Source organism: Cyanistes caeruleus, chromosome 9 (genome assembly GCF_971803275.1).
Source record: "Cyanistes caeruleus chromosome 9, bCyaCae1.hap1.1, whole genome shotgun sequence".
NCBI lineage: Eukaryota > Metazoa > Chordata > Aves > Passeriformes > Paridae > Cyanistes > Cyanistes caeruleus.
In genome coordinates this window covers 667,734-690,832 of record NC_141709.1, presented here as the reverse complement: position 1 = coordinate 690,832, position 23,099 = coordinate 667,734, and the positions used below count along the sequence as shown (strand labels likewise).

At 61.0% G+C, this 23,099-nt stretch overlaps 2 protein-coding genes across 5 annotated transcripts; both read left to right on the top strand.

Moving 5' to 3' along the window:
• The first annotated feature begins 1,140 nt into the window (after positions 1-1,140).
• On the top strand, positions 1,141-14,853 carry DDR2 (discoidin domain receptor tyrosine kinase 2). 3 transcript variants are annotated; one of them, XM_086842271.1, is made up of 17 exons: positions 1,141-1,916; positions 5,460-5,566; positions 7,247-7,349; positions 7,453-7,684; positions 7,771-7,918; positions 8,055-8,160; positions 8,521-8,704; positions 8,775-9,018; positions 9,110-9,172; positions 9,298-9,428; positions 9,918-10,128; positions 10,597-10,820; positions 10,905-11,041; positions 11,391-11,582; positions 11,667-11,895; positions 12,408-12,557; positions 13,416-14,853. In XM_086842271.1, exons 2-17 carry the CDS (start codon positions 5,470-5,472, stop codon positions 13,551-13,553), a joined length of 2,589 nt encoding a protein of 862 aa, XP_086698397.1. In that variant the 5' UTR covers positions 1,141-1,916; positions 5,460-5,469; the 3' UTR covers positions 13,554-14,853. The 3 variants fall into 3 exon arrangements, with proteins under 3 accessions (XP_086698397.1, XP_086698396.1, XP_086698398.1); XM_086842272.1 differs by having other exon boundaries at positions 1,915-2,004; XM_086842270.1 differs by having other exon boundaries at positions 11,391-11,895.
• A 1,266-nt stretch (positions 14,854-16,119) lies between these two features.
• On the top strand, positions 16,120-22,235 carry HSD17B7 (hydroxysteroid 17-beta dehydrogenase 7). 2 transcript variants are annotated; one of them, XM_086842269.1, is made up of 10 exons: positions 16,120-16,217; positions 16,398-16,601; positions 16,687-16,779; positions 17,583-17,697; positions 18,158-18,352; positions 19,181-19,285; positions 20,211-20,267; positions 20,761-20,859; positions 21,265-21,379; positions 21,483-22,235. In XM_086842269.1, the coding sequence occupies exons 1-9, from the start codon at positions 16,183-16,185 to the stop codon at positions 21,358-21,360; spliced, it is 999 nt and encodes a 332-aa protein (XP_086698395.1). In that variant the 5' UTR covers positions 16,120-16,182; the 3' UTR covers positions 21,361-21,379; positions 21,483-22,235. The 2 variants fall into 2 exon arrangements, with proteins under 2 accessions (XP_086698395.1, XP_086698394.1); XM_086842268.1 differs by having other exon boundaries at positions 21,265-22,235.
• Positions 22,236-23,099: the final 864 nt, after the last annotated feature.

Below are 23,099 nucleotides of genomic sequence, written 5' to 3'. Positions count from 1 at the left end.
TCTGGTGGTGTTTGAGTGACAGTGACTTTCCAGCAAGAGGCTCATGGAGCAGGGAGCTGACTGAATCACGCCAAGTGCTGTGTTCAGTGCAGTGAGGGTGGCTGCAGACAGAGCCTCTAGCCTGTGCTGCTCATCTGGGGCCTTCCTGGAGGAAGCAGAGAGTTGCACCCTCCTCTCTCATTTCTGCACACAGTGGCAGGCCTTGAGCAGGTAGGAACGGGGAGGTGTGCTCAGGGTGAAACCACTGAGCCCTCCAGCAGTGCCATGTGCCCTCTGCTTTTCCTGGGGGGAATCTGGCTCCTGCATGAGCCCAGTGCCGAGGAGTGTGGTGTCCTGATAGCCTCGGGCAGAGCAGCTGTGCTGCCTCCCCTCCTGGCTGGGAGGAAGGATGTAGAGCTTGGCCAGCCCCTCTCCTGCTCCCGATGTGGTCCCAGCCTCCTGCTGCCCTGGGGCTGCCTGGGGAAGGATTTTCAGGCCTGGGAATGGGACCCAAAGCACTCCCTCTGGGGGGAGTCACCAGGTGCCCCCCAGGTTCAAAGGTGGCTGCTGAGCATCCTGGGCTCAGCCAAGCACTTGGTTCCCCAGGCCCTGTGCCTGGGCCAGCAGGGCGGTGTGGGGGATCCTGGCTGGCTCTGTGCCTGCTGCTGGCTCACCACAGGCTGGCTGGGCTCTGTGTGGCCTTTGGCTTGCAGACCACCGCCTTTGCCCTAGCTCTGTCCTGGGACTCCGCACTGGGGTGCTGGCTGCTGCCAAGTTGTTTGAGCAGCAGTCCCAGGTAGCAGCAGGAGGGGAGTGGAGCAGAGCTGGCTGGTGTTTGTGCCAGTGTGCACGTAGGGCAGCCTGTGCTTCTCCCTGCCAGCTGCTGTGGGGGCAGCACATGGGGCACAGCTCCCTGCCAGCCCAGGGGCAGCTGTGCCCTGCCTCTGTCCCCCTGGGCAGTGCTGGCTCTGGTGGCACTGACGAGGGTGCCAGTGTCTGCCGGGGGCAGCGGTGCCTTCCCCTGCTGCCGTTCTGCTGCTCTGGCTGCAGACTTCAGGCTGGCAGAGGTTGGTTTAGGAGCAAGGCTACCGCCCTGGGGCTGTGGGGTTTCTAGTCGGACAGGAAAGCCTTTTAGGGAGTTGCTGGCCTGCTGCCAGGGCTGCTACTTCCTTCCCATAATGTGAGCGTGGAATTCAACAAAGCCAAAACAGTCCAAAAAATACTTATTTTTTTTTTAAAGAAGTTCTTTAATTGTGGTTTTTGCTGTTGCACGAAGATGACCATGAGCCCGTTATTATTAGCATTAGTAGTACTGTTATTATTTTCTCCCTGCCTCGCTGGGCCGCCGTGCCAGGCTGGTGCCTGGAAATGATGTGGAGCCACCAGCTCCGCACGGAGCTCGGGCAGCTGCGGCACCGAGCCAGGCCGGCTCTCTGGCTGCTGTCCCGGCCACGTGTGCCCGTGCAGGAGTCCCAGATCCTTCCCCAGGAGAGGAGGATCCCCCCTGGGAGCCTCCAGCCCCGCTCTGGGCTGTCGTGGACTGTCCCCATCAGCCGCGTTTTGGGGTGCTGGACACGCGTGCCGTGCCACAGCCAAACGCTGCGCACTGCTTTGAGTTCCCTTGCTGGCCACGGGGGCTTCTTTATGTTTTTCTCTTGCGCTATGAATGGGTTTTGCTGTAAATTATAGCTTTGCGCACATTCCCTCGGGCCGAGGAAAATAAGCTCTGCCAAAAAGCCAGCCCGGATCGCTGAGTGGCTCCCCCTCTCCGCTCCCTAATTGAAACCAAATGTGCTGAGATGTAGGATTGTGGGATTTCTGGCCGGCTCCCAGGAATCCGCAGAATGCGAGCGAGCTCCCAGAGGCATCTTGCATCAGCCCGGAGAAGTTCTGTGCTCACCTGGCTCCGCGGGCTCGGGGCTCGGAGCCGGGCCGGGGTGAGTGCCTGGGCCGTGAGGGGCCGTGAGGGGCCGTGAGGGGCCGTGAGGGGCTCGGCCCGCGGGGCGATCGGGACTGTGGAGCCGGGTACCGGGGCTGGGCTGTGGGTCTGCCCGGGCAGCCTCTGGGGCAGCAGCAGGGCGCTGTGCTCGCTCGGGGAGGTGACAAGCGACGCCTTTTCGCCAGGCGACCCCGCGGTGCCAGCGTTCCCCCCGGGCCTGGTGGCGGGCCGGGCCCGGTGTCGGTCCCCAGCTGCCGCCCCTGTGTCTGCTGGCGGAGCTGGCGGCAGCGCTGCCGAGCCACAGAGGCCCTGCTGGCCCCAGGGCCCGCCAGGCACCCGGGCACGCTGGGGAGCGGAGCCCGAGGCCTCGCTGCTCCCGAGCTTCGTGTCCCGCTGCTCCCGAGCTTCGTGTCCCGCTGCTCCCGAGCTTCGTGTCCCGCTGCTCCCGAGCTTCGTGTCCCGCTGCTCCCGAGCTTCGTGTCCCGCTGCTCCCGAGCTTCGTGTCCCGCTGTTCCTGAGCTTCGTGTCCCGCTGCTCCCGAGCTTCGTGTCCCGCAGCCGGAGCTGCAATCCGGGCTGACGGAGCGTGGGGCAGGGCTGGGAGCTGTGAGGGCGCTGCTGGATGCAGCACCCACGGGACGCTGTCCGGCTGTCCCGCTGTCCCGCTGTCCCTCTGTCCCGACTCCCTCTGTCCATCTGTCCCTCTGTCCCGCTGTCCATCTGTCCCGGGTCCATCTGTCCCGCTGTCCCCAGGCCCTGGGCCTCTCCTGCCAGGCACCGGGAGCCAGCGGGCCGTGCTGGCTGCCCCTCGCACCCGCGATGCCCCGGGCTGAGCCCGCCGGCCCGTGGCCGGGGAGGCGTTTCTGCTGCAGAAAATGGGGCTGCATCCAGCCCAGAAAAAGTCTAAAATGGCATTTTTGGAAGGGAGGAGGACTACGGGTCCCAGCATGCTGCTCTGTGCTCCCGCCAGGGCGGCACGGCATGCTGGGGGCTGTAGTGCCAGCTGGCCAGGGCTCCTGAAACCCCTATCCCAACACCCTTATCCCCTTATCCCAACACCCTTATCCCTTATCCCAACGACCTTATCCCCTTGTCCCCGGGCCGGGCTCACAGCAAACCTGTCGCCGCTCAGGGACATTCCCTTGGTCCGGCAGGACGGCAGCCCCAGCCCCGTGTGGGGACAGGGGCTCTGCGAGAGGAGCGCTGGAGGTGCCAGCCTGGAGCTGGTGTGCTCAGGGTGGGCAGCCTGCTGCCCTCCAGCCCCTCCTGCATGGGGCTCCTGCAGTGCTGGCAGGCTGGACCCAGTGTGCTCAGGGTGGGCAGCCTGCTGCCCTCCAGCCCCTCCTGCATGGGGCTCCTTGCAGTGCCGGCAGGCTGGAGCTGGTGTGCTCAGGGTGGGCAGCCTGCTGCCATCCAGCCCCTCCTGCATGGGGCTCCTTGCAGTGCCGGCAGGCTGGAGCTGGTGTGCTCAGGGTGGGCAGCCTGCTGCCATCCAGCCCCTCCTGCATGGGGCTCCTTGCAGTGCTGGCAGGCTGGAGCTGGTGTGCTCAGGGTGGGCAGCCTGCTGCCATCCAGCCCCTCCTGCATGGGGCTCCTTGCAGTGCTGGCAGGCTGGAGCTGGTGTGCTCAGGGTGGGCAGCCTGCTGCCCTCCAGCCCCTCCTGCATGGGGCTCCTTGCAGTGCTGGCAGGCTGGAGCTGGTGTGCTCAGGGTGGGCAGCCTGCTGCCCTCCAGCCCCTCCTGCATGGGGCTCCTTGCAGTGCCCACAAAGCGAGCTGGGGACCTCACCCAGCTGGGGACATCACCTGGGACAGCAAAGGGGACCGCGGCTCCAGTGGGCTTTGTCTCTTAACAAATGCGGATTTAGTTTTTCCCCCAGTTATTTCCCTTGGTTGTTTCAGTAGAATAAGGAAGGAGGGAAATGAGAAGGGAAAACAACAAGAAAGCAGCAGCCAAGGGGAACTCAAAGCCCAGGCGATGCCAGGGAGGAGCTCCAAAAACTCTCTGCACTAAAACTTTCCAGTGATTGAAAATTTTCAGCAAACATTTTCAGTCAAAATGTTGCAAAGCCGTCCTGTTTGCAGGGCTGGCGGAACAAACCTGGTTTCCAGCTGGGCTGCCAGTACTGCCCGTGTGTCCCTGAGCCACTGTCCCCACACTGTCCCCAGCCCCAAGCACTTCCCAGTGGCTACGTGGGGATGATTTCCCTATGCTAGGCTAAATGGAAATGCATTCCCTGCAGGAGATTACAGCATCTGGTATCCTGATGCTTGAAGAGTTTACTCAGCCTGAAAGAGTAGTGGGGAAAAAATATCCCTGGATATTTTTTGGAATGCAGAAGGAAATTAAGATTTTAATGTTGGGGGCAACTGGCCATCATCAAATGCAGGAGCCTCCTGCGAGTGCCTCTGGGCAATGCAGCTGAAATTCTCAACTAGCTGCAGTTTCCCAGCTGGGAACAGGGGGGGAAAAGCAACCACATATGTGCTTTTAAAAAAAATTAATTAAAAAAATAAAAGAAAATTAGAAAAAAGGGGGGAAATGATCCCAAGTGCAGGTGCTTACTTGTGCCTCCTGCAGAGCTTGTGGTGTTTGGCAGAGTCCCCCAGGAATCCAGCAGGGTGCTGTGGGGTGCAGAGAGCTTCTAGCAGAGTGCAGGTGGCAGCTCCTGGGGTTTTGCTGTCCCCTTGGCTGCTGGTGTGGCCACAACAAACCCCAGTCTCGCTCCTGCCATGCCAAACCCCAGCTGGGGCAGCGATCCAGCAGCTCCCAGCTGGCTCTGTGGGATGTGGGCAGCTGGGCTGGGTGTGTTTAGCCCTTCTCTTGGTGGTGGGGACAGCAGCACAGGGCGATGCAGAGACACAAGTGGGTGTTCACCCGCAGCCCCAGTGGTGTTGGGCTGGTTCAAGGATGTGCCAGCCAGGAGTCATCCCTGGTGCAGTGGGGATTTACCCCAGCAGCCAGACCCTTTTTGGCCAGCAGCTGTGGTCCCTTTAACCCCCAGGTTAGTAGGTTGCTCTCCCAAAGGTCAATGTGCATTTCAACTAGGTTAAAACAGCCTTTTTTAATAAAAGGAGAACCTATTGCATCTGGTGCTGGTGTGAATTGTCCTCTTGGCAGATAAGGGGAGCTCAGGGAGCCTGGGGCAGGCTGGTGACCTTTAGGGGTGTCCCTGGTGCTCCCCCCGGCATGGTGCCAGACCCCATGGTGGTCACCCAGAGGTGTGTGGGCACAGCGGGAGCTGCCCGGGCTCGGGGTTCCTGGCAGCTGAGGGCAGGCGGTGGAGGTGGCCAGTGCTGGCCCCGGGCAGAGCCCAAGGAGCTTCCCGCAGGTCCTGTGGCCATCCCGTGGGGACGTGGCACGCCATGGCTCCCAGGATCCCTGTGAGCACAGAGCTGAGGCTTGGGGCTCTGTTCCTCCTACACGGGGTCACAGGGTGGCAGGAGAAGCGCTGCCATCCTCAGCTGGCTGCCCCGAGCAGAGCTGGTGTTTGTCCCCTCCTCGGCTGCCTCAGCGTGATGAGCCCTGCTTCTGTCTCCACAGGACTGCCAACATGTTGGCCACCCCCAGACCGGCCCTGCTGCCACTGCTGCCACTGCTGCCACTGCTGCTGCACGTCCCTCATGCTGCCAGAGCCCAGGTCAACCCCGGTAAGTCACACAGGGACCAGGTGGCTGCAGGTGCCGTCATTTCATTTCCCTGGTCTCTGCTCCTGCCAGCTGGCCAAGTTTGGACTCTTATCCTCTCCATCATTTCTGGGACTTTGTAGCTCTGGGGCAGGATGTGATGGCCCCCAAAGCGTGCACCTGCCTGCTCACTGCTGTCCTGCACCTCCCTCGGGCACTGCAGAGCCCCCTGTGCGTGCCAGGGGTGCTGTCCTGCCCTGCCAGGTGCTGGACATGGCACACAAAGCACAGCAGCCCTGGGCTCTGACTGGGGCCCTTGCCCATGGGGGCTCACCCAGGCTGCCAGGTGCCAAGATGTTGTTTTCTCTGCTGGGCTGTGCCTTCTCTGGCGGTTTTGCAGCAAACCAAGGCTGGCTTTGGTGAAGTGGCTTGACTGGGTGCCTGGCTTCTGCTCAGAAACCACAACAGTGCGCCAGCCGGCGGCACAAGCGTGTTTAGAGCCGTTCCTGCAGGGCTCAGCCCCATCCTGTGCTTCAGGGATGGACAGAGCCCAGGTTTTCCCAGAGTTTTCCCAGGGTTTCCCCAGGGAGTCCCTTTAACAAGTCCCTTCAAAGGCTCCTTCCATCTGTGGGAGGAGTTAGCTGTGTCTTCCCTGGAGGTTGGTGCTTACTTAGGGAGGCAATCCTGCTTCTCCTGCAGACATCTGTGGCTGGCAGGATTGGATTTGCCTGGCCAGGATTGTTATTACCAAGACAAAAGTCCAGGGCTGGCTCCACGTTTGGCAAGAACTAAACAGGAATTCAGTGGGAGCAGAGCAGGAGACAGAGGAGATGCTCCCGCTGTGCCAGTGCTCACGATGGAGGCGCGCTCATCCCTGTGCCGGATGTAGGATACGGTCCCGGTGTCCCGGGGATGGTGGCACAAGGGGATGTGGGCTCTTTGCAGAGCTGTGGGTGGAGGTGGCCCGGGCACAGCGTCCTGCCCGCTCCTCGCCACCTCGGTGCGGGTGTTTGCTCGGGGCGGGAGCGCGGTGGGCTGGAGCCGGCAGCCAGACGGTAAACACGGCCAAACAAGCCGCCCTTTCAGCAGCGCTCTTGGCAGCCAGGCGTGAAAAAATAACTCCAGTGAAGCAGCGAGGATGCGGTGCTGAGGGAGTCGGCTGCCACTCGGGGCTGCAGCCCGCCTGCCACCCCGGGTACTTTTCCACTCGCAGCCAGGCCGGGAGCAGGGCTGGAGATGGCAGCTGAGGGGGCAGCGGGGAGGATGAGTGCCCGTCTTGGTCACTGGTCCCCCAGGCAGGGACAGGGAGCAGCACGACACGGTTGCTGCCAGTGAGGTTTCTGGGCAAGTGGCCTCTGGAGTGAGCCCTCTGGAGCATGGGGACAGCAGTTCCAGCTCACAGGCTCCACTGCAGCCCAGGTCCTTGCCAGCACGGCTGAGGAGATCCCTGGGGACAGGGCCCGGCCTGCCCGTCAGCCCTTGGAGCCACCTTGGAGCTGGGCTGGCACCCGCTTCTGGCCAGGGGCCTCGCTGGCTCCGGAGGGTGCCTGCTTAGGCAGGACTGTCCCCTCCTTGCTTCACCCTCTCTGTGCAAGCCAGAGGGGTGGAGAGTGCTGCCCTGGGGCACCCTGGATGTGCCCCAGCCCGGCTGGGCAGTGGCAGAGGGGTTCCCTCCTGGCCAGCGCCCCGCCGGTGTCGTTGCAGCCGTGTGTCGGTACCCCCTGGGAATGTCGGGCGGGCACATCCCTGACGAGGACATCTCAGCCTCCAGCCAGTGGTCTGACTCCACGGCCGCCAAGTACGGACGGTGAGTGTGGCAGCCTCCTGCAGCAGCCCCAGCAGGAGGGAGGAGGGGGACGCGGGGCCGGCCTCGGCCACCTGCAAACAGCTCCTCCGCTCTGGGCTCGCAGGCTGGACTTGGAGGACGGTGACGGAGCCTGGTGCCCCAAGACGGCGGTGGAGCCAGATGACCTGAAGGAGTTCCTGCAGATCGACCTGCAGGCCCTGCACTTCATCACGCTGGTGGGCACCCAGGGGCGCCACGCCAAGGGCCACGGCAATGAGTTTTCCCCCATGTATAAAATCAACTACAGCCGGGATGGCACCCGCTGGATCTCCTGGAGGAACCGGCACGGGAAGCAGGTGGGGAGGAGGATGGTGGGGGCTGCATTGCATGGGGGGTGAGGAGGCTCCTCCTGGCCATCCCCACCGTGCTGCTCTCTCTCCAGGTGCTGGATGGAAATACCAACACCTACGACATCGTCCTCAAGGACCTGGAGCCGCCCCTCATCGCCCGCTTTGTGCGCTTCATCCCCGTCACTGACCACTCCATGAGCGTCTGCCTGCGCGTGGAGCTGTACGGCTGCGCCTGGCTGGGTGGGTGCTGCGCTCCTGTCCCTGTCCCCATGTCCCCAGCGCCCATCCTGGCCTTGTGGCCCATCCCATGGGGGCTGTCCGTGCTGCAGCACCCGGGACTGGCGGGTGTCCGTGCACTCACCCCTCCCTCCTGCAGATGGGCTGGTGTCCTACAACGCGCCGGTCGGGCAGCAGCTCATCCTTCCCGGGGGCACCATCATCTACCTCAACGACTCGGTGTACGATGGGGCCTTCGGCTACAGGTGAGGACTGCGTGCCACGCTGGCCAGCAGGCCAGGGGGACGTTTCTTCCCTGCCTTGTCAGGCTGATCCTCAGCAGAGCAAATGTTTGCGGTGTCCCTCAGGGGGGAGACGTGGCCAGCCTGGGAGGGCTGCCCATCATGTGGGGGACAGTGTGATGGGGGAGGCAGCCCCAGCCCTTCCCTTGGATTTGCTCTAGCTGCACCTCATGTTCTGCACCCCACAGCCTTTTCCAGAGAGAACATCAGGAACAAGATCCCCCCGAGTGTCCCGGGGCCCGTGAGGAGCTGCCGGGGGGTGCAGGGTGCAGGTGCAGGTTTGTGGGGATGGCGAGAGTCACACTCCTTCTGTCCCTTTGCCAGCATGACAGAGGGCCTGGGCCAGCTGACGGACGGGGTGTCGGGGCTGGACGACTTCACGCAGACCCACGAGTACCATGTCTGGCCGGGCTACGACTACGTGGGCTGGCGCAACGAGAGCACGGCCGGCGGCTTCGTGGAGATCACCTTCGAGTTCGACCGCATCAGGAACTTCACCGCCATGAAGGTCCACGCCCCCCCCGCCCTGCCGCCCTCCCCGTGCCCCTCGGCGGCCGTGCTGACAGGCTGCCCCACAGGTCCACTGCAACAACATGTTCGCCAAAGGTGTGAAGATCTTCAAGGAGGTGCAGTGCTACTTCCGCGCCGACGCCAGCGAGTGGGAGCCCAGCGCCGTCTCCTCGGTGCTGGTGCTGGATGATGTGAACCCCAGTGCCCGCTTCGTCACCGTGCCCCTGCTGCACCGCATGGCCAGCGCCATCAAGTGCCAGTACTACTTTGCCGACACCTGGATGATGTTCAGCGAGATCACCTTCCAGTCAGGTACCCGTCCCTGCGAGCCCTGCTGCTGGGAGGCTCAGTGGGGCTGGGGGGTGTCCACAGCCCCGCCTGATGTTGGCTTCTCGCTGGCCAGATGCAGCCATGTACAACAACTCCGTGCCCCCCGCCGAGGCACCCGCGGTGCCCACCACTTACGGTAAGCGTGGGAAGCGTGTCTCCCTGTGCTGGGTGGGGGCCGTGCCCCACCCCACCGAGGAAAGGGGGCAGGGAGTCTCCCCACGCCCCGCTGTGACCGCCCCCGCTGTCCCCTTCTCCGGCTAGACCCCACGCTCAAGGTGGACGACAGCAACACGCGCATCCTGATCGGGTGCCTGGTGGCCATCATCTTCATCCTGGTGGCCATCATTGTCATCATCCTGTGGCGGCAGTTCTGGCAGAAGATGCTGGAGAAGGTGGGCAGGCGTGGTGTGGCTGGTGAGGCGCCCTGTGGGGGTGGGATCAGTCTGGGCAGGTTCTTCTGAGCTCAGCACAGAGAAAGCAGGCTCTGTGCAAGGGCTGGTGTTCCCTTCCCCTCCTCAGAAACGCTGTGCTTTTCACCCATCGCCCAAGCAAGGGGAATTAGCTGAGCAGGGTGGTGACTCTGGGACTTGCCTGTGTGTCCATCCCTCTGTCCTGAAGCTGAGCTGGGGAACAGGAGCGTTGGTGCAGAGGGCTCTCACCACAGCCACCAAGGTCACTCACAGAACTGATGAAGCCAAACCCTTCTCCATAGAGGCAGACAAGAGAAGGGTGGGCATGAGGACAAACCCAGGCAGGTGTTGTAACCCAGGGACAAGGCACTAGAGAGGAGGTTTGGGCATATCCCTGGTACCACGAAACACCCCACCCTGCCCATGCTGTGGGGAACCCCACCTCTCTCCTCCCTTGCCCCGCTGTGACAGGCATCACGGAGGATGCTGGATGATGAAATGACCGTCAGCCTCTCCCTGCCCAGCGAATCCAGCATGTTCATCCACAACCGCTCCTCCTCGCCCAGCGAGCAGGAGTCCAGTTCCACCTACGACCGCATCTTCCCCCTGGGACCCGACTACCAGGAGCCCTCCCGCCTGATCCGCAAGCTGCCCGAGTTCACCTCGGGGGAGGAGGACACAGGTGAGGGCCAGGACACCCTGCGTGCTCACAGCCATCTGCACTGAGCCCGCTGCAGCCCCCTCTCCCCAGCCCCAGCTTGTGGCCGCTCTCCAAACATTTTGTCACAGAGGGGAGAGGTCACACAAGCCCCCGTGCATCCCACATGAAGGTCACACAAAGCCCGTGACCGAGAGCCGTCTCTGACATCTACTGCCAGGCCAAGCTGTGTCCCACCGTCATCCTTGGGATGCCCTGGCACCTCCTTCTCGATGTTCTGGATGTCAGGCATTGATCTCTGCTCACCTGGTGCTCAGGGCTCCATTGGTGTGTTTGCCCCCGGAGAGGAAGGAGCGGAGCAGCGGGAATGCGGCTCCGTGGGGCGGCACGGGGGGCTCTGGGGCAGACGGGGACAGTGTGAGCAGGCACCGGGGAGCAGAGGGCCCAGGGCAGGACACCCACGGCAGGGCTGGCCCCGCTGTGTCCCCCCAGGCTGCAGCGGCCCCACCAAGCCGGCGCAGGCCGGTGTCCCCGAGGGCGTCCCGCACTACGCCGAGGCCGACATCGTCAACCTGCAGGGTGTGACGGGCGGCAACACCTACTCGGTGCCAGCCCTCACCATGGACCTGCTCTCCGGCAAGGATGTGGCCGTCGAGGAGTTCCCCAGGAAGCTGCTGACCTTCAAGGAGAAGCTGGGGGAAGGCCAGTTTGGGGAGGTGAGCGGGAATCGAGCAAAGCTCTCGCGGCTGGCCGGGGCTGTGAGGCTGAGCAGAGGTAACGGCTGCCCCTTGCTCCCCCAGGTTCACCTCTGTGAAGTGGAGGGGATGGAGAAGTTCACGGGGAAGGACTTGGCCCTGGAGGGCTTGGATGGCAGCTCTGAGCGCCCCGTGCTGGTGGCTGTGAAGATGCTGCGGGCAGATGCCAACAAGAATGCCAGGTAGGGGCTGAGGGGGGGCACAGAGCCCAGCACTGCCCCCGTGCAGAGCTTCTCCAGGAGGGCTGGGATGCTTGGAAAGCGTCCCCTGTCTCCAGCGGCAAGGACCGCACACCTGAGCTCTCTGGGGATGCTGGGCTGCCACATGTCAGGGTCCTTGTTCCTAGCCAGCTCCCCAGTGCCTGTCCAGCTGCTGAGCCCACCCTGCAGCTCATCTCCAGTCCCAGGGGAGGTGGCCCACAGGTCCCTCAGGAGGTGTGGGTGGGCGGGTGCCGCTCTTGGCCAGTCTGCGCTCACCTCCGTGCCCCTCGGGGTCTGTCTGTCCGACCCGTGTGGTTTCTGTTCCGGAAAGGAATGATTTTCTGAAGGAAATCAAGATCATGTCGCGGCTGAAGGACCCCAACATCATCCGGCTGCTGGCAGTGTGCATCACAGATGATCCCCTGTGCATGATCACTGAGTACATGGAGAATGGGGACCTCAACCAGTTCCTGTCCCGCCAGCAGGCAGGTGGCCCTGCAGATGGCCACACACCCACCGTCAGGTGGGGCTGCTGTCCTTTCCTAACCCTTCCCTTCCCCTCCCCTCCCCTCCCCTCCCTCTCTCATCAGCCCCGTGTCCCCGACAGGGACCTGCGCTTCATGGCCACCCAGATCGCCTCAGGCATGAGGTACCTCTCATCCCTCAACTTCGTGCACCGGGACCTGGCCACGCGCAACTGCCTGGTGGGGAAGCACTACACCATCAAGATCGCCGACTTTGGGATGAGCAGGAACCTCTACAGCGGGGACTACTACCGCATCCAGGGCCGGGCGGTGCTCCCCATCCGCTGGATGTCCTGGGAGAGCATCCTGCTGGTACACGGGGCCTGGGCTCCTCTGATGGACACTGACGTGGCTCTGGGCAGGCTCAGGCGCTGTGTCCTTGGCCTGGGGGTGCAGGAGGGATGGTGAGGTCTGTGCTCACTGCAGCCCAGATTTGGGGTGAAGCATGGGGAAAGCAGGAGTGGTGGGGGCACTGTGGTGGTTTTTGATGTCGCAGTGCAGGACATCCTTTAAGCAGGACGCTTGGCATTTTTTCCTGGCCATGGCCAGACCTGGAAGAGGGAGCAGTGTTGGTTTTCACCTTCACAGGGAGCTGGGTCCTTGGCAAGCCCCAGCTCTCAGAGCAGCCACTGCCAGCCAGACCTGGAGCTGGCCAGGCTCTGGCCCCAGGCAGAAGGCTGGTCTGTGGGGCCAAGCACCTCTCTGAGCCCAGGTCTGGATGCCAAAGCGTCCACAACGAGGTTTTGATCCCTGAGCACCTACAGCTTCTGGAGCAGGGTGGGGTAAAGCCCGTGACCCTGCTCTGCTCTGCTCCCTCTGGCCAGGGCAAGTTCACAACAGCCAGTGACGTGTGGGCGTTCGGAGTGACGCTGTGGGAGACCTTCACACTCTGCCGGGAGCAGCCCTACTCCCACATGTCTGACGAGCAGGTCATCGAAAACACCGGCGAGTTCTTCCGGGACCAGGGCCGGCAGGTAGGGACGGGATGGGATGGGATGGGATGGGATGGGATGGGATGGGAACCATGGGATGGGATGGGATGGGAACCATGGGATGGGATGGGAACCATGGGATGGGATGGGATGGGAACCATGGGATGGGATGGGATGGGAACCATGGGATGGGATGGGATGGGATGGGATGGGATGGGATGGGATGGGATGAGAACCATGGGATGGGATGGGATGGGAACCATGGGATGGGATGGGATGGGAACCATGGGATGGGATGGGATGGGAACCATGGGATGGGATGGGATGGGATGGGATGGGATGAGAACCATGGGATGGGATGGGATGGGAACCATGGGATGGGATGGGATGGGATGGGATGGGATGGGATGGGATGGGATGGGAACCATGGGATGGGATGGGATGGGAACCATGGGATGGGATGGGATGGGATGGGATGGGATGGGATGGGATGGGATGGGATGGGATGGGAACCATGGGATGGGATGGGATGGGAACCATGGGATGGGATGGGAACCATGGGATGGGATGGGATGGGAACCATGGGATGGGATGGGAACCATGGGATGGGATGGGACAAGAGGGCCAGTGATGCACCTGGGACACTTTAAGGTGACCAAGTGGGGAGTTTGGCTGTGAGGCAGCTGTGGGGCAGGAACTCCTCTGGGAGGGAGGAGCAAACTGTCCCATCACTGTGCCATCTGGGGGTCACCCTGCCTCTGGGCTCACAGCAGTGCAGCCCCCGCCCCGGGCCATGGAGACACGAGCCACCCTGAGAAACGGGGCTCTCCAGGAGCACTTGGCACATCGGGTTCTGTGGCAGTAATTCTCTCTTTGCCATTTTTGCCTTTTGTGTTGCAGACCTACCTTCCCCAGCCTGTGCTATGCCCTGACTCAGTCTATAAGCTAATGCTCAGCTGCTGGAGACGGGACACTAAAGATCGTCCCTCCTTCCAGGACATCCATCGCCTTCTCCAGGACTCAGCCAGTGAAGAATGAGCCTCGGCTCCCGCCATCCTGGTCCCCATCCTTCCCTGTCCCCAGAGGAGCCCCAGATGCAAACCAAAGCCACTCCGCTCGGACTTAGCCATAAACCCCGAGCAGCTGCTCGTGTTCTCGTTGTGCAGTGAGGCCTCAGAGGAGACCCCCAAGGACAGCAAAGCCCCACGGCGTGGGACGGCTCAGAGCTCCCGCTTCCCCGAGCCCCGAGCCCGGGAGCAGCGCGGCCTTGGCTGAGGGTTATTTATTGATGCAATGTGCTCCTGGTGACAAGGACCGGGACAGAGCGGCTCCTCTTCCCCAGCTGGAGGGGATGAATTCAGCTGGACCTACTCGGTGAGGGAGCTCAGCCCACACGCAGGGCGGGCACCTGGGGAAGGGATGTGTGCGGGTGTGTGCCCGCCCGAGCAGGGACAGACTGGCAACCACCACCCGCTTCAGGAGGAGCTGGGAGCTGTTCTCGGTGGGCTGTGCACTCACAGGATGAAAACAAAGACTCCACGGACATTTGGGGCTTTGGACATGCCTCATGGAGAGGCAGGAAGCACCCTCCCTGCTGGCCAGCCCCGGCTGCACAGGGAGAAGGCTGAAGGTGCTCCTGGCAGCTGGAGTGTGCAGCCAGGGAGGAGCGGGCATCCTGTGCTGAGGGGACATTCCCTCACTCACCACAGCCACTCCAGGGCAGCTCAGCTGCCCAAGAAACGTGTTTTGGATGCCCCATGGGCGGTGCATGGCAGCTGGATGCCAGCACCTTTACTTCCATGGGGAAATCTCCAGGTTGTCCTCCCCTAGGGTTAACCCACATCTTCATCAGCCAGGAGAGGAACACACGAGCAGAGTTTCATTGGCAGCTGCCTGATGCCCGTGTCTGCAATAACCCCACAGGCATGGAGCGGGGCACTCCAGCTCTCCTGGCTCTCAGCCTGGCATCGCAGTCCAGCTGTAGCCCCTGAGCTGGGCTCTGCCACCCTGAGCATCCCTCGGCACCAGGGATGGTGCCAGTCCATCTGGCACCGGTCCGTCCTCCCGGACCTGGCAGCATCCTGAGCAAAGCGGGCAGGTGCCGAAGCCGTGTGTCCTGGCAGGTTACCCACCACACCCCAAACCCTCCCGTGGCTGGGCAGGAAGAACTGTGGACTTGGAGGGTCCAGGGAGCCCTCCACACTTTTGTACTCGTTAGTTGAGCAGCGGCAGGCGCGCGTGGCACAGTTCCCTGTATCCCGTGGCTAAGGCATGTGTATATCAGTAGATGCACCTGTGTGTAGGGGCAAACCCGCTGAAGAGACACTCGGTACGTGAACCGCCTGCGTGGTTTCCTTGTGGCCCTTCTGCAGGCTCCCCGGAGCTGGGGGCTCTGGAGCTGCCCTGTGTGCTGGGCTGCGGGGTGGGAACAGCCTGAGAGTTGGAGCAAGGATGATCGAGAGACCGGCTGGCACTCCCACACTCGCTGTCCATCCCAGCGGCTGGGAGGGAGGATGCTCTGAGGCTCAGCAGCCGTGTCAGGACGTGTCCAGCAGCAGGAGCGGGGCAGGACCGTGGGTGTGGGAGAGGGCAGGGCAGGGATGGTGGGATGTGCAGTGTTCTGTGCCCTGCAGAGGGGCTGGGAGAGGGCAGGGCAGGGATGGTGGGGTGTGCAGTGTTCTGTGCCCTGCAGAGGGGCTGGGAGAGGGCAGGGCAGGGATGGTGGGGTGTGCAGTGTTCTGTGCCCTGCAGAGGGGCTGGGAGAGGGCAGGGCAGGGCTGTGCAGTGTTCTGTGCCCTGCACAGAGGCTGGGAGAGGGCAGGGCAGGGATGGTGGGCTGTGCAGTGTTCTGTGCCCTGCAGAGGGGCTGGGAGAGGGCAGGGCAGGGATGGTGGGCTGTGCAGTGTTCTGTGCCCTGCAGAGGGGCTGGCTGCCACAGAAGGTATCTCACCCGTGCTGAGCGTGTCGAAGACAAGTTCGGGCTTTGTTGATGTCATGGAGCTGGTGCCCCTCTCTCTGCCTGTCCCCTCGGCTGTCTGTCCCGAGCCCCGGGTGCGTTGTGTTCCATCCCAGCCGTGTCTCAGCAGAGCCCTGGGGCAGGCGGGGCACACTGCAGCTCCCAGGGCCCGGGCACCCTGCACCATCTGCGCACTCAGGAACACGCTGGGGTGTCCTGGTGTGGTTTCTGGTGTGTCCATCCCCTGCTCCAGCTGGGACCCCGCCAGCAGCAGGGCTGCCCCGCGCACCCAGGGCTCCCCGGCCCGGGGAAACAGCGACCTGCCGGGCACTTGTGCTGCGCTGCAAAACCTCCCTGGGTGGCACGGGATGGCAGCGCGGGGCAGAGCGGCACGGCGGGGTCCCCTGGGAGCGGCAGTGGGAACGGGAGGGGACAGCGGGGACATCCCGGGCTGGCCGCGAGGGGGCGGGGCCTGTGACAGTGGGCGTGACCATCGCGTGTGGGCGTGGCCCCTGCGCCGGGGTGCGTCACTGGCGGCGGGGTCACGGAGGGCGTGTCCCTCTGGCCCCGCCCCTCGTGCTCGGCTCACCATCACGCCACCGGGGCGAGGCCCCGCCCCCCCGCCGCGCTCCGATTGGCTGCGGGGCGGGGCGGGGCGGGCCCGGGCGCGCGCAGCCCTTAAAGCGCGGGGGCGGCGGGCGGCGGGCAGCGATGGAGCGCGTGGTGCTGGTGACCGGGGCGAGCGGGTGAGCGCCGGGGCACCGGCCGCCACCGGGGCACCGGCCACCACCGGGGCACCGGCCACCACCGGGGCACCGGCCGCCACCGGGGCACCGGCCGCCACCGGGGCACCGGCCGCCACCGGGCCGGGAGCGGGAGGGGCGGGCTGGCCGGGCAGGGCTCTCTCTGACACCGTCCCGTTGCAGCGGCGTGGGGCTGGCGCTGTGCCAGCGGCTGCTGGAGGAGGATGGCCGCATCCACCTGTGCATCGCCTGCCGCAACGAGCAGAAGAGCGAAGCCACGCGGGACCTCATCCTGGCCACCCACCCCTCCGCACAGGTGTCCACCGTGGAGGTGGACCTGGGTAACCTGGCCTCCGTGCTGCGGGCCGCCCGTGAGCTCCGCTGCAGGTACGGCTGTGCCCCGGTCAGCCCCCAGCCCCGCGGGCAGCCCCGCGCCCCTCCCAACCCGCCTCCCGCGCTCTTCTCCACGCAGGTTTCAGCGCCTGGACTTTGTCTACCTCAACGCTGGGATCATGCCCAACCCGCACGTGAACTTCAAGGCTCTGTGGCACGGTCTCCTCAGCGGGTAGGAGATGTAGGGGGTCCCGTCCCGTGGGCAGCACCGGGAGCTGCCGTCCCCAGATGTGTCCTTGGGTCCGGTGCTGAGGAGCCCGTGTCCCTCCCTGGTGTGGGACAGAGCCCATCCCTGCGCTCCCGTGAGCGGGGTGGCTTTGGTGACAGAGGGCTCTGCTGGGCTGGTCCTGATCCCAGCTCTGGGGGGGCATGGGGAGGGCCAGGGGGCACCCAAAGCCTGCAGCCCCTGCACGGGAAATGCTGCTCTGGTGGAGTCTGCGTCTCTCTCCCGTTGTTGTGGTGCCGGGCTGGGTTTCTGCAGCTGTTCAGGGCTGTGGGTCTCAGTGCTTTGTGAAGCTGGTGGTGTTGGTGTGGGCAGCACGGGGAAGCTGAGCTGAGGAGCAGTGATTTGTGTCCAGCAGAACTGCTGGGGTGTTGAGCACTGGTGCCAGACTGGTTTTCTTGCCTGCGTTAGCTATGGCCCGAGGGCCTGGTTCTGTGCTGGAGCTTGGTTAAGTTATCTGAGCGTGAAATGAGGGAAGGATATGTTGGTAACGGTACTTTACCAGGGATTTTCTCTGATCCTCAGGGATCTTTACCAGACAGATCTTCTCTGGTCTGGTCAGTATTGAGGCCCTTGTGGATGAAGGAGCTGGCATACTCCCTAGACCTTTCCCATCTGTTCTTTCCATGGTTTGATGCTGCCCTCGAAGGTGAAGCTGTGCAGAGCCTGTGAGCTGGGGGTGCTGCTGAGGGAGGCCAGTGCTGGGTTCCTCCTGGCACTGTTCCTCACCAGCTCCTGCTCTTGGCTTCCAGGAAGGTGCTCCACATGCTGACCACCGCAGAAGGCATCATGACCCAGACGGACAGGCTGAATGGAGATGGGCTCCAGGAGGTGTTTGCTACCAACCTCTTTGGACACTTCATGCTGGTGAGGCTTTGTGGGAAGGTTGAAGCCTCAGTCTGATGTCTGATGTGGGTAGGGATGGGTCTGGGCAGCACAGATCTCACAGATGATGGAGGCTGCAGTCTGACAGATGAAGAATGACAAGGGTAAAGGCCTTGGCATCTGTTTAAATAGCAATAAATGGTGACTTTAGTTGCAAGAATTAATTAATTAATATAATTTTGAAGTTGCTCAAGTGAGCCAGCAGACAAAGGTCAGTCATATGTAGTTTTCAGTCCGGTGGGATAAATACTAAGGCTTGGCTGTATTAAATTCTGAGGTGCTCAGCGGAGCTGTCCAGCAGAGTGACAGCTGCTTGTACAAGTGTCTGCCTTTGGCTAGTCTAGGAAAAGCTGGCTGAGAAAGCTGAGAGAAGCTCACAGCCTTAGGTGCTGTAAAGTTATACCCTAAGACGTGTTAAATAAGTTAAGGATTCTTTTTCCAGGTTCGTCAGCTTCAGGCTCTGCTCTGCGGTAACGAGAAGCCCTCGCGACTCATCTGGACCTCCTCCAGCAATGCCAGGGAGTCTGCCTTCAGCCTCTCTGACTATCAGCATGCCAAGGGGCAGGAATCATACAGCTCCTCTAAATATGCTACTGACCTGACAAGTGTGGTTCTGAACAGGAAATTTAATGGCCAGGTGATGATGGGGTTTGCGTTGCTGCAGGGACCTAATGAGCTTCTGCTGTTTGTAATTATCATGACATTGTTGTTGCCTGGTTGCATTCATAGCAATCCGGTGCGTTCCTTAATGCACAGGTAAGAGCTAAACGTGGCTGAGGCTGAACTGGTGGTGTAGGGGGTGGAGAATCTGCCAGAGAGATTGCCAGATCCTGCAGTTCTTGCCAGGAAAACTTCCCAAAGAGGGAGATTCCGGGAGCGGTTCTTACCTTGCAGGCTCTTCTCTTCAGCTCAGAGTTGGTGTTAAAGAGCAAAGAGCCTCTGCTTTTTTCGGGTGTCCCTGCCCATCAGCACAGGGCTGCTCTGGCAGTGCAGGCTCTGCTGCTGCTCAGCTTTGTCTCAGTGAGCTGTACAAGCAGCTTGCCTTCCCTCTCCTGGGGGATTGATGGATTTTGTTGGCAGCTGCAGCCCTGGTCCAGCAGGTTGTGCCGTTCTCAAACACTTCTGGGGAAAATGGTTTAGTCCCAAAAGGCTGAGCTCTTCTGTCTTAAAGAAGAGGTAGCCTTTGGTCTGAGTGGGCTGTAATTTGTGGGATATCTCCATGCTGATCTGCATGGAGATTGCACCAGGAGGCTGCATTTCCTATCCTGGGGCTTTGAAATGGGCACAAATGTAACACAAACACTTCCAATCTGTGCCTCTTAAAAATCACTACATCCAATTGCTCTCTGCTCTGTGCTTAGTGGAGTGTCTGTACACACCCTGTCCTGCTGTACTGGGAGGGAAGGGGTGAGCCGTTCTTTTAGCTGTGGTGTAATTGCACACTGGCTTGGTTTCTTCTCTGCAGGGTCTGTATTCCAGTGTTGTTTGTCCTGGGCTCGTTATGTCCAACATGACCTACAGAATTTTGCCCATTTTTCTGTGGAAGCTGCTAATGCCCATCATGTGGTTGGTGAGTGGATGTCCTGTGGCACACTTCACTGCAGCCTTGCTGCTGCCTGTGTTGTTGCAGATTTCTTCCTTCTGTTGGGCTGGGCCCTCTGCAAACCTTCCCTTTCTCCTCTTGGGGCCCCAGTTTCCAGGCTGAGTTGGGAGCTGTGGTGCTGGGACTGTGCAGAGGGGCAGGGCTCAGCCCTGCAGTGTTTGTCCAGGCTCCCCTGGAAGGTTGGCCAGTCCTGCTGGTGGAACACCATCAGCTTGCTGGCAGCAGAGCTCAGGATGTGGCCCCAACTTGGCCCCTGTGCTTTGAGATGCTGTTCATTTCTAGAACAACCTGGTTTTCAGTGTTGTTCTTTCCATTCCTCTAGAAGGCAGTGTTGCTTTTCTCTTTCCAAGCCCATGGAAAGCAAAGCCTCCTGCTCTCTGTTGCCTCTCCCCCTGCTGCCCCAGAAGTTTCCTTGCCTTTCTTCCTCTGGCCTTCACCTTTCCAGTTTCCCTGCAGCCCTGTCCCTGGAGGCTGCCTGCTCTGAGCCTTGCTGCTCTCCCTGCAAGAGTGGCCCTTCATCTTCAGCTGCCAGCTTGCAGCAGCTGGTCCTGACGGATCACATTTCTCCTGGCAGCAGAGAGGCAGTGCCTCCTCAGTTCTCAAAGCTGCCAGTCCTGCCCTGAGACCTTTCCAGAAGAGGCAGCTGTGGTGTGTGTGGGCTGTTGCTCCTGCCTTGGGGTGAGCTCCTCAGGGAGTGACACTTGCTGGGGGCTCCAGAGAGCGCTTTGTGCTGATAAAGGGATGCTTTAGTCTGTGTGCAGTGGTACCCACTGCCCAGTTTGAGAGGCATTTGTACCTCTGGCAGGTTATCTGGAGGTTTGGGCTGCTCAGGGCTTGCCAGCAAACCCTGGGCCACGGTACAGATTCTGCCATGTCCTTCTTTTCCCCTCAGATCCGATTTTTTGCCAAAACTTATACTCTGACACCCTATAATGGAGCAGAAGCCCACGTAAGTACTTCACAACTCAATTTTAATATTCCTTCCTTCTGGGTGGCTCCTCTGGGCTCTTGTGGCTTGAGCAAAGAGCTCTCAGCAAGGCTGGTGGGTGGTGCTGGGTTTGACCCCCAAACACCACACACCCTGGGCTGATCTGCCCCTTGGTGCTCTATGAGCTCCATCCAGTAGCCATAACATAAATGATCTTGGGAGAGCATCCTGTCCAGGGAGAGCCATGTGCAGCTCAGGGGGTGGAGGTGGGTGATGGGGGGCACAGAGTGTCTCAGGCACAGCTGGGAGCAAGTTCAGCCATGCTGAACTGCTTTAGCAGTGTTACTCCTGGCTCAGGTGGGTCACATCTGAAGGGGGCCAGCTCAGAACCTGGCATGTCACAGCTTCCCCTGCTTGGTGGGAGCACCTGGGGTGTCTCCTGTGTCTGCTGGCAGCCAGGCTGGGCTGGGCAGGCGTGTGCTGGACTTGCACACCTTTGTGCTGCTCTCCCCAGGTGTGGCTGTTCAAGCAGAAGCCAGAGTACCTGGATTCTCTTGTCAAGTACCACAGCTGCACTTCTGGGCTGGGGAGATGCTACGTGGAGCCTCGGAAGGTGAGTGGAGAGGGAGCTCCCTGCTGCAGGGCACTTGGCTGCGGGTCTGTCATCTGCTCTGCATGGGAGGGCTGGTGCCAGGGGTGTCCTGTGCCTGGAGTGGAAGGAAGATGCTTGTTGAATGCTAAGCAGCAGGAAGGGGATGTGGGGTTATCTGCAGTGTTTCCTACAGTAACTCCTGGCTTAGGCTGGAGCCTGGAAGATAATGGAAGTGATGATCAGAACATGTTAAGTGTGGAATGATGTTCTGGCTTATGCCCTGGTGACAGGTGTGTTTAGCTGGCTGTTTGTGAAGGTAGCAGCTCTGGAAATGCCCTCTGCTTTTCCCCAGAGCTGCCCTCGGTGTCTGCACTGGCTGCCCCGAGGAGGTGATGGTCTCACAGTGCTGTTTTCCTTGTTTTCCAGATGGATGTGGATGAAGACACTGCTGAGAAATTTTACCAGAAGCTGCTGGAGCTGGAGGAGCAGACTCTAGAGAAATACCGTGATCTCTTAGATTAAGTAAAGCCATCTCAGTGGGGTGAGAGTCTTGTATCAATGACCTGGGATTTCTTCATTCTGGTGCTACCTGTGGTGCCAGCAGGCACACGGCTTCAGACGCAATCAATCTTCCTTCTCCACAGAAGGTGAACAGTTCCTGAAAATGGAAGTGTGAAAACTGAAGAGAAGTGCTTAGACCTTTTGCTATGAGATTTTTCTTTAGGAGAAACTGGAGACCTCGAGTAGGCAGAGTCTGTCTTCACACAGTTGCGAAGCAGTGTCTTGCGAAAGCGTGACCGAGCTGTGCGTGGCTCGGGAGCAGCCTCGAGCCCTGTGCTTTCCATCTGGCTCAGGGCAGCACAGGCAGCACCCTGGGCTGCTGCCCTGCATCCTGCCTCTGCTGGCGTTTGTGGCTGGCTCAAACACATCTCCTGTGGCTGATCCTGATGTACTTGAAGGCTCACCTTCAGCAGAGCTGCCCTTGTTCATGGAACTGGGGCTGGCTGTGCAGACCTGCTCAGCAAGCTGGAGCCTCTCTGGCAGGCAGGGTCTGGCCAGCAGCTGAACCCAAGCTCCTGAGGAGCTGGCCTGAGGAGCACACGCCTGCCTCAACTGTGAGAACAGATGCCTCGCTGTCCCCTGGCTACGGGCACTGGAGAGTTTTAACCATGACTGGCTTGAAAGGATGATGCTGACCTGGACTGGGGGCCAGTGTGCTCTGTTTAGAGCAAGAGTGAGAGGTTACCATGTTCTTTTACCTATTTAACTCTTTTTATATAAATCTGTTGTACCAACCATTCTTCCTGTTGTTTATCTGGGGACCTTCACCAAGTACCTGCCACCAAGTAACTTCAAGTGCTGTAATGAATAAATGACTGAAACTGGTTTGTCCTTGATGCAGTGGTGTTTTTATTCCAATATCCACCTGCCTTTGACTTTGGAGGGCTGGAAGGAAATTGAAATTGTTGCCTTGTGTGTACCTGGGGAGTGTGGAGTGAGTCTGCCACAGAAGGGCTGGTAAGCCAGAGAGGTGGTGACTCCTTTAGTAAGGAAAGACATGAGTGATTTCTGAAGACTCCAGCGTGGTTTTGTGTGCTGAGCACCTGTGGCAAGCCTGAGACTATTTCCCAGCCTTAGGCTCCTGGGAAATGTCTCTGGTGCTTGCTCACCCTGCTGTGTCACATAATTAATTATGGGTTTAGTGCTCCCTTGGCTGGGGTCAGGTGAGGTTAGAGGGAGGCTGTGCTGGGTGCCCACAACGAGGGGACTCTGGGCTCTGGGTAGGGGAAACCTGCACAGAGCTGCCAGCCAGGACAATCCAGGCTCTCGCTGGAACTGGCCTGTGGGAATACAGAGTTAAAGCACCTTGCTTTCATCTTTTAACTTCTTCCCCTCCTCTGCTGGTTTGGAGCAGAGCAGAGGGGTGGCACCAGCAGCAGAGGTGTCTCAGTCTTGAGCTGGGGCTGAGATCTCCCAGCTCAGCCCTGTGTGAGGACCTGAGGCAGCAGCACTAGTGTGGGCAGGCTCAGGTGCCTCCCTAGGCTGAGCTGGCTTTTGGCCTGGCACGGAGCAGAACGAGGAGCTGCCCTCGCTGGGGTGGTGCCTCCCTCAGCTGTGGCTGTTCAGAGCTGGGCAGCAGATTGGGCTGTGCCTTTGGTGGTGTTTATTTCAGTGCAGTAAAACCAGTCCCAGCACCAGACCTGGATTCTGTGGCTTCGTTCAGCTGCGTCCTAAAACGCCCTGGGACCAAACCCCTGGTG